At 36.1% G+C, this 13,315-nt stretch overlaps 1 protein-coding gene across 3 annotated transcripts in view; it reads left to right on the plus strand.

The window, feature by feature from the left end:
• AP1G1 (adaptor related protein complex 1 subunit gamma 1) overlaps nt 1-13,315 on the plus strand; it is a 79,162-nt gene that overhangs the window by 43,810 nt on the left and 22,037 nt on the right. For all 3 annotated transcript variants that reach the window (XM_059043929.2, XM_067020187.1, XM_067020188.1), the window contains 7 exons: nt 1,805-1,946; nt 3,587-3,683; nt 4,857-4,933; nt 8,668-8,763; nt 9,226-9,306; nt 9,509-9,607; nt 13,083-13,138. In XM_059043929.2, the coding sequence (XP_058899912.1) occupies nt 1,805-1,946; nt 3,587-3,683; nt 4,857-4,933; nt 8,668-8,763; nt 9,226-9,306; nt 9,509-9,607; nt 13,083-13,138 (648 nt within the window). The remainder of the gene's footprint in view (nt 1-1,804; nt 1,947-3,586; nt 3,684-4,856; nt 4,934-8,667; nt 8,764-9,225; nt 9,307-9,508; nt 9,608-13,082; nt 13,139-13,315) is intronic.

The following is a 13,315-nucleotide window of genomic DNA, read 5'->3' on the forward strand; positions in this document are numbered from 1 at the left end:
CCTTGCATGCTTTTTAAACATCATGCTTAAGGCAATTGGAGAAAATTGGTTCACTGAGTTTTAAAGTATTGATAGACTGTCAGGTTCATGGTGGCAATACAAATATTCCAAAATTCTAATTTTCACTTCAAAGCTTAGATTTTATCATTGGCAACAAATATTGTCACTTATTGCTCTTGAAGTGATAAGCTTACTTGGCTCTTCTTCCAGAAAATGTTTGGCAAATAATCACATCTTAATAATTATAGTTGTCAGTTATTTTTCAAATAAGAATGATGTTCATTTTAAAAGTAGCTGGTTTGTAGTTTAGCTTGCCAATGAAACAAATACACAAGTGCTTTTCTCTGAGATTGCCACTTTACTCCAGTATGCATCAGAAGTACTTTATGCATACTTTCCATTTTGTCACGCAGAATGTTAAAAAATGTGCACTCAAGAGTCAAGGTCTATGGGAGTTCCCTGGTGGCCTAGTAGTTAGGATTCTGGGCTTTCACTGCAGTGGCCCGGGTTCAGTCCCTGATCAGGGAGCTGAGATCCTGCAAGCTGTGCAGCGTGGCTAAAAAAAAAAAAAAAAAAAAAAAAAGTCAATGTATAATAAAACTAATCATTTTTACTGCTTTGTCATGGGCAGTATTAAGTGAAACTCCCTCCCTCCCTCCCTTCTTTCACTCTAAGTGTGTGGCAGTGTATGCAGTGACTACTGTTATAGTTTGGTGCCTCTGCCCTGATTTGTGCTAACGTGCCATAGTTTTTCCCACCATTGCCTTTGCACTATCAGTGCGGGTGTCAATAAAGCTGACAAATAATGAGTTAGTATTGTGGAAATAGTTTGTATTTCATGGACCCCCTGAAACAGTTTTGGGGACTTCCAGAGATTCTTTAATCACAGTTTGAGAACCACTGAGCTAAACGATTTTAAAATGCTCTTAAAGCTGGTGGAAGTAGCATAACTCAACATAATAATTCAGCTTCTGAATGGTAAGAGTTGGTTATAATATATAAATGAGTTTACTGGTTCAAGCTTTTAATATTTCAGCTTTTCTGAAAGTATACTTCAGGCTGGTTTAGAAATAATTTTGTACAGTAATCAATGCCTGTTAGAAATAGAATTTTTTGTATCTGTATCACTAGATACTGAGCCTCACTGTAAACATCTAGGTTAGTTTATGATGAATTAGCTATCTTTTTCTTCTTTTGAACAAATAAAAGTGTAAAAATTAATGTAACATCAAGGTTAATAGTATATCATAAGATCAAAGACCTTATGGTATAGTATTTAGAGTATAGAGTGTTTAAGTATAGAGTATATAGTATAGAGTGTTTCTGTTGTGATGTTTAAGTCATCTTAAATGCTCTAGCAGTAGAGATTGTTTTCTGATTTTTTTTTAAGGTTTTGGTTACTGTATTACTTTTTTTGTAGTTAGTAATAGAGCATATTAAAATCTTTTATATATACAGTTGTGCTTCATATTCTGTCATTGCTAGTTTTTACTTTCAGTGGTTTGCTGAGTTTCCTAAAGAGAGTTGTCTTTTAACATCCAACAGATAGCATGTTGTCCAGTTTATGTTGCTTTGGTATTTGGAAACATTGGGTTGCAAGTATGTAGAACAGACTGTCAGTTTGCTGTGTTGTAATTTGTAATAAAGTTAGAATAAACACTTTTTGCAAAAATAATCCTAATAAATATTTTACATATTAGAGAAATCATGAATCGTTCAGAGCTACCTCGTTAGATTGTGAAGCTTCTTCATGGGGAGCATCAGGCAGGGCATGTTCATTTCTGCCACCTTCTTTCTTTTGCAGTGATCTTAATCATAGCACGCAGTATGTACAGGGGCTAGCACTTTGTACCCTCGGCTGCATGGGCTCCTCAGAGATGTGCAGAGATCTTGCAGGAGAGGTAGAGAAACTCCTGAAAACCTCCAACTCTTACTTAAGAAAAAAGGTAACTTTCCATGAAACCGAATGTCTGCGTTTGGTTTAGGGAGTATTATGGAGATGAGAAGGCAGATTATTCATTTTTGAAAGCTCAGATGATAATATGACTTATCTTTCCCTGTGCAGTAAATGTATTTTAAATGATTATATATGAATCAGTTGTTTATAAATCAAAATCTTTTTTTATACTAATTTCGGAGGTGATTTTTTAATTGCTATTTAACTCTCCAATTAATAAGTGATTGTGAACACTTTAATTTTCTTAATTTGTCATTTTTTCAAGGAAATGATTTATAAACAAGCAAATGTTATTGGACCCTAGATGGCATACCTAATTACTTCCTAAATTACCTGATTCTAAACAGTATTAAACAAAGTGATAATGAACAGATCTTTACAAATTTATTTTTGTGCCCATGTCTTTGTATTAGGGCCTTTGAATCTTGGAAATGCAGTTCCATTGGGACCTAGATAATTATTAGGGAATGATTTAGAACATACTTCCTAAAATTGATATATCTAAATGGAATAGTAATGGAAGACAGTGATCTTATTCACTTATTTGCTTTTATTTGTTGATATAAACATTTTGTTGTTATTTTATTGTGCTTGACTCCTAAAACCTTCATAAACAGAGGGTAAAATTTAGGACTTTAGAAGTGAGTCACATAATATCATCTGGTTGGCGTTTATTGTGCCTCTATATTAATGGTGTGAGACAAAGCTGTTGAAAGGGCCAAGCTGTTTTCCAGGATCATGCACTGTTAATGATGGCTATAGACCAAAGCCAGTCTTTTCTCTTAAAAAGTGTGTGGGCTGCTTTTGTTCAGAAAGATTAATTAAATATTAATAAAGATTAATAATTATTAAATAAAATAGTTCCTACAGATTAGGGAAAAAAATTGTTTCCCCCAACTGTAGCATGGGAAGAATTAGCTGAAATCTTTTCTTGTTAATGTATCTGAACTTTTATGTTATTCAATTCCAACAAATAGTAGTTATGGTTCCTTTTGCCTAGGGTGGGGGTGTTTAACCAAAATCAGTCTTTGAATGTCTTTCTTTCCTGTGAACAAGTTTCTTCAGTAGAGACTAGCTAACTGAGAGGTGTTTAACTAAGATCCTAAGTAACTTTCAAATGATTTTCTGATTTCAGTAGAGAGCGAATTGGGGAAAGTATAGGTATTATTAAAAGCAGCAGCAGATTTAAAGCATCTGCAGTATATATATCTTTCAATTGCATAATGTTTTTATAAAACCTTTTGGTCTTTTTACTCAGAAGAATGATTATCACAGATGCAAGTCTTTATTTTTTACTTTGCAAAACTCCACATAAATTATGTTTAGCATGTTTGATAAGTTTGTGTTAACCATCGTCTAGTCGAGAAAGCTTTTGTCCACTTATTTGGTAATATATGACCAAAGAGACAGGTGAGTTAGAAGTTCTCGTTAATGCATTAAGTATAAGTTGGAAAGCCCTAACCAGTTAATAACTAGTAAGTCTGATAATAATAAATAATAAATCTGATACCTAACTCCTTTCTTTTTTCATGTAGGTGAACTAGTTGATAAGGTTTTGTTGTTTATAAGATTGGTTGTCCTGACTTAATTAAAATAAATCTTCTTTTGTCCTTTTTATGTTTTTTATAGGCAGCACTTTGTGCTGTTCATGTCATCAGGAAGGTTCCTGAACTTATGGAGATGTTCTTACCAGCAACAAAAAATTTATTGAATGAAAAGAACCATGGTAATATGATTTAGATGCACTCTTGAAGTACTGAGGGAGAAGGGGGAAGAGAACAGGCTTCAGGCAGTGTTGGCCTTCTCTCTCATGCAGTGGACTCACCTTTCTACTGTGCTTGGACACTTTTCCAGGAAGGGCTAATGGGTTGAATCTCTCTTCTACTCCCATATCCTAGTTTTTGTAATTAGAGATTGATTCCTTTATAGTAAGCTTGTTTTTCATTTCTGGGCCTCTTTTACTATATTAAAAATACTATATTAAGTAATAGTGTAATTACAAATGATCCTAGCCTTGATTTTCATGTGTAAAACGCTTTGAATTCCTGGCTATTTTATAATAGAAGAAAAAGTTATTTCTTTATTGCTTTGCCGTAGTAGTGTAAGATTTGTGAAACTACTTTTAGGTTACTTGTAACAGGAATTTGTAATGGGTACCCAGATATATTTTTATAAAGCTTGAGAGAAATTAAATGAAATGTGGCAGTTCTTTACCGAGCATTTTATTCTTATTTTGAAGTCAGTGAAACAAGTTCTGAGTGAAGAAAATTCTTGTGTCCTAAATGCTAAGAGAAAAAATGGTAACGTGTATTTAATTTGATTAATGCAGTCCTGTGCCTAGAAGACTCAAAATATACTTGTTGAACAAATGAATGTTTAGGGTACTTATTTATTATTTAGTGAAAAGTATGGTGTGTGATTCTTTTCACTCACTCTTGACCAAGCAAATTTACTTTTTCATTCACAACTACCTTGGGTTTTTCATATATTTTATCTGGAAATTTAAAATCTTTGTAAGATTTTTCTTCTTGAAATATCAAAACTCAGGTAAGAGCTTATTAAGTCTGGAGCAGGTGATGTCCAGTTTATATTGACTAGGAGCATGTCTTTATGGCTATTCTCAAATGTAGAGACATGTGTATTGGTTCTCATTTTTTAGCAATTATTTTGGTCATATAACTTTAGAATATTCTGTTTTGATTGACATCACCAGTATTAAATCAGCAGGTATCTATTAATACCTTCTTTGTATTCACCTCAATGCTTAGATTCTTTGAGAGATTAAAAAACAAAAATAGCAGCTCTCCTTTTGGAATTGACCTTCAGAACTCAAAGCCCTGTACTATGAAGTTGAATAATAGAGCCTCATTTTTAGTTTTCATTGGTTCTTTTCTTTCAGGTGTCCTTCACACTTCTGTAGTCCTCCTCACAGAAATGTGTGAGCGAAGCCCAGACATGCTTGCACATTTCAGAAAGGTAGGTGCCGTTTGGTATATCTAAGCCTTTCTTGATTGAAAATGGTTTTCCTGAAAAGTACATGATTTTCTCACCTATGAATTTTCTTTTGAAAGAAAGCTGTGGAGCTGAATAAAGGACTTAAACAGCCCTGCTGTGTGGTAGGGCTGGAAGCCAGACTTAGGCATATAAGAACTGGCAATAGTGCAGTGTTTTCCCTTTCATGATAGACGTCTTCTCTCATTGTTGGCAGACACACCAGTCTCTCATGTGCTTTTATCTGCTGTTTTCACATTGAAGTTAGGAAATGTAACCTGAGGTCACATTACACACAGGAGATATGTGTGTGTGTGTGTGTGTGTGTGTGTGTGTGTGTGTGTGTGTGTGTGTGTGTGTAGTTTAAGGCAAGTAATTTTTTTTTTTAAGGTGAAAACTGCAAACTGAAATTTGACATTACTTTTATCTAACATAGTGTCCCCCACTATTTTTACGCTGTGGTGACTCCAGTGATGGAAGTCTCTAGCTTTCTTAAGTCCCTCCCTCCCTTTCTTAGAGCATTCTGAAGTGGAAATTTTTTTCTCCACTTACGTTTAGAAGGCACTAGTCAGGAGGACTCAGAGAAAGACTGTTCTTTGGGTAATTACATGCATTCAGTTCCTTTTATAGGGTGCTGATCACTCCATAAATTGGGCTTACTCTTTGAACTTTAGATCTAATGAAGCTCTAATAGCAGCTCTTTTTTGGGGGGCTTTTTTGCCCCCTTAGATGTTCATGTATTGATTAAATTATTATAAAATAGTATGAGGCCTGCCTGTATCTGTCCCTAATGCTTGCTTTGTATGTTTTGTTCCTGTTGTCTGTTTGGAATCCTGCTGTATGTTAGAATGAAAAGGTAAGAATTAACCCTCTTTTAGATGGTGCATGCTGGCATTAGGTCCTTAGTGGCTTTTGTGTATCCATCCACAAATGTGGCTTTTAAAAATATACTGATGCTGAAGCTGTGCTTAATACTATGTTATTTGTCGTAGTATTTTTGGCTAACTTCCCAGTCCAGGTTTTGTCTTGTAACTTAAACTCCTGACTCCAAAGTCAGCCTTGGATTTCAGTTGCAGCCTTTCCTGATTTGTAAGCCTCCTTCTCTGCCTTTCCTTTGTCTTCACTTGAGAAACTTTGAGCAGTTTCCCATTGGTGCTGGCAGTTCCAGATCAGTTTGGATCCTTGACGCCAAACACTGCTTCTTGAAGCAGATATTTTAGAGCCGTGTGGGTAACCTCATACTTTAAAAAGCTCCGTACGTACTTCTGAACTTTCAGTTCAGACTTAGAGCTTTAATTTCCCCCTTACTTGCCCTCAATCTTGCCTTGAAGTTTTGGAATATTAAAAGTTTTTTGAGATTGAGTGGGTGGGCATCAACTGATTTTCATGGCTGCAGCCTTTCCCTTTGTCATTTTATTTTGTTTGTCTTGTCATCAGTTTTAGTAACTTGCATTTTTGTCTGAAAAGTAAAGCTGGGTTCCAGGAATTTGTATGCTGAACACTTAGACATTTGTGCTTTTTGTCCCGGGGTGCTCTTATGTGGTGTGAGTTTAGTAGCTGAAGGAAAAAGGACTTCTCTGAGACAGAAACCAGGTTTTTTAAAAATTAATTAATTAATTAATTATTTTGGCTGCGTCAGGTCTTAGTTGCGGCATGCGGGATCTTTCTTTGCGGTGCACTGTCTCTTCGTTGCGGTGCATGGGCTTCTCTCTAGTTGTGGTGTGCGGGGTTTTCTCTCTCTGCTTGTGGCACGCAGGCTCCAGGCTGCATGGGCTCTGTAGTTTGTGGCATGAGGGCTCTCTCATTGAGGCACGTGAGCTCAGTAGTTGTGGCGCAGGCTTAGTTGCCCTGTGGCATGAAGGATCTTAGTTCCCCGACCAGGAATCGAACCTGTGTCCCCTGCATTAGAAGGCAGATTCCTTACCACTGGACCACCAGGGAAGCCCCTCAATTACTTTTTAAAATCTGGTTTCTGGGGACTTCCCTGGTGGCGCAGTGGTTGAGAGTCCGCCTGCCGATGCAGGGGACACGGGTTCGTGCCCCAGTCCGGGGAGATCCCACATGCCGCGGAGCGGCTGGGCCCGTGAGCCATGGACACTGAGCCTGCGCGTCCGGAGCCTGTGCTCCACAATGGGAGAGGCCACAACAGTGAGAGGCCCGCGTACCACAAAAAAAAAAAAAAAAAAAAAAAAAGTAATTGAGGATATGGGTAGTACAAAAAAGGAGACCATTGGGAAGTATGCAAGGCGAGCACTTTTTGTGCAGAGCTTGGTAACTAGATGATCCTGGTTTTATTACATTTTAAAGCAGTTTATAAAGTTATATTATTCTGACCTCTGATATGAATCTGTCCACAGTTGACAGATTTAATGAGGATTCTGTTTAGAATTTACAGGTCATTATAGCTTAGATTTTAATTTAATTAATCTTGGAGTTGTCCAAATTAGATTTTTGTTTAGGTGACTTATGAAGTGCTTAATTGAAGTGTTAGGGCCAAACTTATTTAAATTCCCACAGATTATGTTGTCTTGTATTTAGCAGTAGACTTAGTGTTGTAAATGTTTTGAGTGTGTACATTGGGCAGAGCTTGGCTTTTGTTTCAGTCTTGATCCCCTTTTAGAATTGGAGAGTAGGGAGGAATCCAAATACGATGAGAAAAAAATAATTGAGTTGCAGCAAAGTTGGGGCTCTTTTGACTGCCTCCCAAAGAGAAGTGATTCATTTTGCTTTGGACACTTCTTAATGTTAGGTGATTAGAGTTGTTTATATAGCTAAATTGAGTTTGTAGTTAGAGACTGGAAATGTTCTTATTGTGGCAAACATTTTGGAATAGGGTTTTAACCTTAAATGATTGATCAACAGAGTTTGAAAGGAATGATAATATTTAAAGCATTTTTAAGTTCAGCTTGGCAGTAAAATTGCCTCTATTATGTTCTGTGAGTCAGTCTAATGGACAGAGTAAAAAGAAGAAGGGCATTCTGACCATAAGGAATGTATAGTTTCATTAGTGAGATAAGACAGGCAACAAATGTATAATTAGGTGCTGAAATTAAATTTTACCTAAATTTGTGTCGTATGAGTTAAGAATAGGAAAAGGACATCGTTCATGGCCTTGCTGTCTTCCTAAAGTGAAGGATACAATTTTTCATGTGTCTTTTCCACTTAGTCAATGTTGGAGGCTTTTGTATTCCCTGTTGTTTGTTAGAAAGGGATATAACTAGCCAAATATTAAGAGGAGAGAATTTTTTTCTCTATTTGAGATAGTTTGTTTTAAGACTATAATTTTAATAAAATCACCAGTATTTTGGGTGTGATAACATTTTATATCCACGTGTTGAATGTATTAAAAACTGAATATATTTGTGCAACCTAGGTGTGTCAAGTCCTATAGAAGCAGAAATGCAATATGCCCCATAGGTACCTGTTTTACTTGGTTCTCAGAGGCTTTCCAACCTACTGTTATTTATAGTACCTTTGCATGTATAACTCTGGAGTAAAAATATCTGGTTTGTTTTTAATTCAGATATTCCTTCTTGAGTTCTTGGTCAAAATACTCCTAAGTTATATTTATCAAACATCAACAGTATACTAGTATATTGTATCAGTAGAATTTGCTTGGACTCAGACCCTTGCATCCTTTTTCTAAGTCAAATTACCTTCCTATTCATGAGAAATTCTTTGATGTTCACTGTTTTTTGATGTATCTCTCTTCCCCGCAGCTTGTGCCCCAGTTAGTTCGTATTCTAAAGAACCTCATCATGTCCGGATATTCACCAGAACATGATGTTTCTGGGATCAGTGACCCCTTTTTGCAGGTGAGGTTGAAAGAAAGTTTTGGATAAATGATATATTTTGGAATAGATTTTTCCTTCCTCTAATGTTTGTGTTGGGTAGAGATTTGGTAGTTAATTGGTTAAACTAATTACATTAACAAATGAATAGTGACACAATTCTGTATGAGGTTAATAGGATAAAATTATAGTTGTAATAGTCAAATCATATACTACATGGAAACTTGATTTACCAATATAATACAGCTCTGCAGGTGGTGGTATCCTTTGGTTGTGAAGTGTCAAAGTGTGGGTTGTCTAATAACTTCATTAAGACATAGAACCATGTATAACTTCTCTAAAGATAGTGTTTAAATTTCTTCTGTTTGAATTTTACCATTTCTATTGGGATCTACGACTTCATTTAAGTTATTTGAATTTCATATCAAGCGAAGTTCCTTTGTACCAGGTGGAATTTGTTGACATTTGTCATATTTTGCACATTAGGTACGAATTTTGCGGTTATTAAGAATTTTAGGACGAAATGATGATGACTCAAGTGAAGCTATGAATGATATATTAGCACAGGTGAGTAGACCAAAACTTGCATTTAAGTAAACACTCATTTTAGTAAAGCAGGGAGTAGAATGATTGTGATTATATGGAGCAATTTTTATTTGTGTTTTCTCATTGGTGGCTGTAATCAGTCACAAAATGTCTCCTGTTACCTCTGGATATTTTTTGAAAACATTGTTTTGTCACTTTTGTAACTCCCTCTGTGTCTTTTCAGGTTGCCACTAATACAGAGACTAGTAAAAATGTAGGAAATGCTATTCTTTATGAAACGGTTTTGACTATCATGGATATTAAGTCAGAGAGTGGACTGCGAGTAAGTCTTTTTAATCTTTTCTTCTCTAAACATTTTATTTAAAATAATTGACTTGCATTTTGGAAATGAATTCCATTTGGAAATTAACTTTAGTAAAGAATGATGCAGAATGTATAGTGCTTTTTTTTGGTATCTGAAGTATCATTTTCTCCACTGAAGGCTTAATATTGATTATAATAGAAATTGGAAGAGCTTAGGTATGGTTAGATACATAGATAATGTTAAGTGAAGGAAAAATTTATTTCTTTCTTTCTTTTTTTTTTTTTTTTTTTTTTCATTTTTGACCACACCATGCGGCATATGGGATCTTAGTTCCCCGACCAGGGATCGAACCCATGTCCCCTGCATTGGAAGCGGGGAGTCTTAACCACTGGACCGCCAGGGAAGTCCCAAGGAAGCATTTCTGAATGAGCTTTTTTTAGAGCCATGATTTGAGTTGGGCTCAATCACTTCAAATAAGACATCATATTTCAGTTAATTCATTTCTCTAAATATTTATTTTTATTTGAGAAATAAACACAAAGTAAAAGAATTCAAATAGTACAAAAGGTATGCAGGGAGGAAGATGTCTGTCTGTAGCTTTTATGTGTAGACTCTCAATTTTTCTAGTGGGAAATATGGTTACCATTTTCTTTTTTTTTTTAACATCTTTGTTGGAGTATAATTGCTTTACAATATGGTGTTAGTTTCTGCTGTTTAACAATGTGAATCAGCTAGATGTATACATATATGCCCTCTGTCTTGCGTCTCCCTCCCACCCTCCCTACCCCACCCCTCTGGGTGGTCACAAAGCACCAAGCTGATGCAGCTGCTTCCCACTAGCTATCTGTTTTACATTTGGTAGTGTAAATGTGTCAGTGCTACTCTCACCATTTTCTAATGTACTTTTTTTGGGAGATATTTTATCCATATTTAAATGTGTCTGTACATGTGTATTTCTTATCTTCCCCACTTTTAAAAACTTTTTATTTAAAATAATTTTAGACATACACAGAAGTTGCAAAAATAATTCAGAGTTCCAATATTACCGTTTGCTCAGCTTCCCCTAATATTAGCATCTTGTATAACTGTAGTATAATTATCAAAACTAAGAAGTTAATATAGGTTCAGTACCATTAACCATATTACAGATTTTATTCAGATTTCACCAGTTTTTCTACTGATGACTAATCCTTGATCCCACATTGCATTTATTGTCATGTCTCCTTAGTCTCCAATCTGTGACATTTCCTTTGTCTTTCCTTCATTTTTTGTGACTTTGACACTTTTGAAGAGTACTGATCAGTTACTTTGTAGAATGTCCCTCAATTTGGCTCTGTCTGATATATTCTTTTTTTAAAAAAAAAATATTTCTTTCTTTATTTGGTTGTGCCAGGCCTTAGTTGTGGCATGTGGGCTCCTTAGTTGTGGCATGAGAACTCTTAGTTGTGGCATGCGTGTGGGATCTAGTTCTCTGATCAGGGATTGAACCCAGGCCCCCTGCACTGGGAGCGCGGAGTCCTAACCACTGCACCACTAGGGAAGTTCCTGATATATTCTTTTTTTAAAAAAATTTTTCCTAAATTTATTTTTTGGCTGCTTTGGGTCTTTGTTGTTGCATGCGGGCTTTCTCTAGTTGCGGTGAGCAGGGGCTACTCTTTGTTGCAGTGTGCAGTGGCTTCTCTTTTTTGGAGCACGGGCTCTAGGCATGGGGCTTCAGTAGTTGTGGCACACGGGCTCAGTAGTTGTGGCTTGCAGGCTCTAGAGCGCAGGCTCAGTAGTTGTGGCAAACGGGCTTAGTTGCTCCGCGGCATGTGGGATCTTTGTGGACCAAGGCTCGAACACATGTCCCCTGTATTGGCAGGCGGATTCCTAACCACTCTGCCACCAGGGAGGTCCCCCCACCCCGATATATTCTTATAATTAGTTCGAGGTTATGCTTTTTTGGCAAGACTACCACAGAAGTGGTGTGCCCTTCTCAGCTTCATATCAGGAGGTACATGCTATCTGTTTGTCTCATTACTGGTGATGTTAACCTTGATATTTTGGTTAAGGTGGTGTCTGCTGTGTCTCTCCACTGTATAATTGTTTTTTTTCCCCTTTGTAATTATAATATTTTGGAGGAAACACTTTGACACTATGCAGATATTCTGTTCTCCTCAGACTTTTACCCACCATTTTAGTACCCATCAGAGGATCTTGTCTGCAACAGTTATTAGGGTGGTGTTCTAATGATACCTTTCTACTTCCATCAGTTTTTCCTCATTAGATAATTGGAATTCTTCTGTAAGGAAAAACTCTCCCTCAAAAATTTATTCATTCTTTCAACCATTTATTAGTATAATAATTGCTAACCCATAGCTTTGTAAGAAACAAATTTACTAACTACACTGCAGTATTTGTGTATAGTTCTTTTTGTCATCTAGGTTGTTCTGTACCTTACACATTTCATATTAGGTGAAAACATGTTGGAGCTAGTTTATATTCATGTATAGAGACCATTCTCATTTTTAAAAAGGTTGTGGTAGAATATTCATAACATAAAATTTATCATTTTAACCATTTCTAACTCTGTAGTTCAGTGGCATTAAGCACATTCACATTGTTTTGCAACCTACACAACCATTTTTCTTCAGAACTATTTGGTCTTCCGAAACTGAATCTATGAACCTATTAAACAATAACTCTCCCTTATCCCCTGCCCCCAACCCCTGGCAACCACCATTCTACCTTCTGTCTATGGATTTGCCTGTTCAGGACATTTCACATAAATGGAATCATATAATATGGGGTGTTTGTGTCTGGCTTATTTCACTTAGTATAATGTCTTCAAGGTACATCCATTTCGCAGCATGTGTCAGGATTTATTCTTTTTAATGGTCACATACTATTCCGTTGTATGGAGGTGCCATAATACATGTAGCATATTTGCTATTAATGGACTCTCCTATCATTTGTGATTATGGATAGTGTTGCAGTAGATTTTTGTGCATATGTACAAGTACATTTGTCAGCTAAATTCCTAGAAGTGAAATGGTTGAAGCAGAGGATATACTTTCATTTTGTAGCATTTATTTATTTATTTATTTGGCCGCACCATGTGGCATGCGGGATCTTAGTTCCCCAACTGGAGATCAAACCCATGCCCCCTGCGGTGGTAGCACAGAGTCCTAATCACTGGACCACCAGGGAATTCCTCATTTTAAATATTTATAGTTACTGCCAGATTTCCCTCCAGTGAGGCTGTAACAATATTATTTTTCTGCTAACGATACAAAAATTTTAAAACAATCTTTCAGCAGAAGTAAAATATGGTTTTAGGAGTTTGCCTTCAGATTCTTTTTTTTTTTTTTTTTTTTTGGCTAGCTATCTATAGAAGTACTAACTAAACTACCACCTTTAAATAGTTTGCATCTATTAGAGGCCAGAAAGTAACCCTTAAACAATATAGATATTTGATTTTCCTAAATTTTTAAGCTATGCTGTTTCTCTATAGGTCCTAGCCATAAATATCCTGGGTCGTTTCTTACTGAACAACGACAAGAATATTAGGTAAGTCAACTGAAAAATGTCTTGTATCTGGCTATTATAAACTCAGTGTATTCAAGAGTGACTTTGCTCAAGATCACACATGTATTGAGTGACATATCTAGAACTTCAACTCAGGATTTTTATTTTTAGTCTGGTCTTAACATTGTTTTGATAAGAATTTGAGTATTTGCCTCATGA

Source organism: Kogia breviceps, chromosome 18, assembly GCF_026419965.1.
Source record: "Kogia breviceps isolate mKogBre1 chromosome 18, mKogBre1 haplotype 1, whole genome shotgun sequence".
NCBI lineage: Eukaryota > Metazoa > Chordata > Mammalia > Artiodactyla > Physeteridae > Kogia > Kogia breviceps.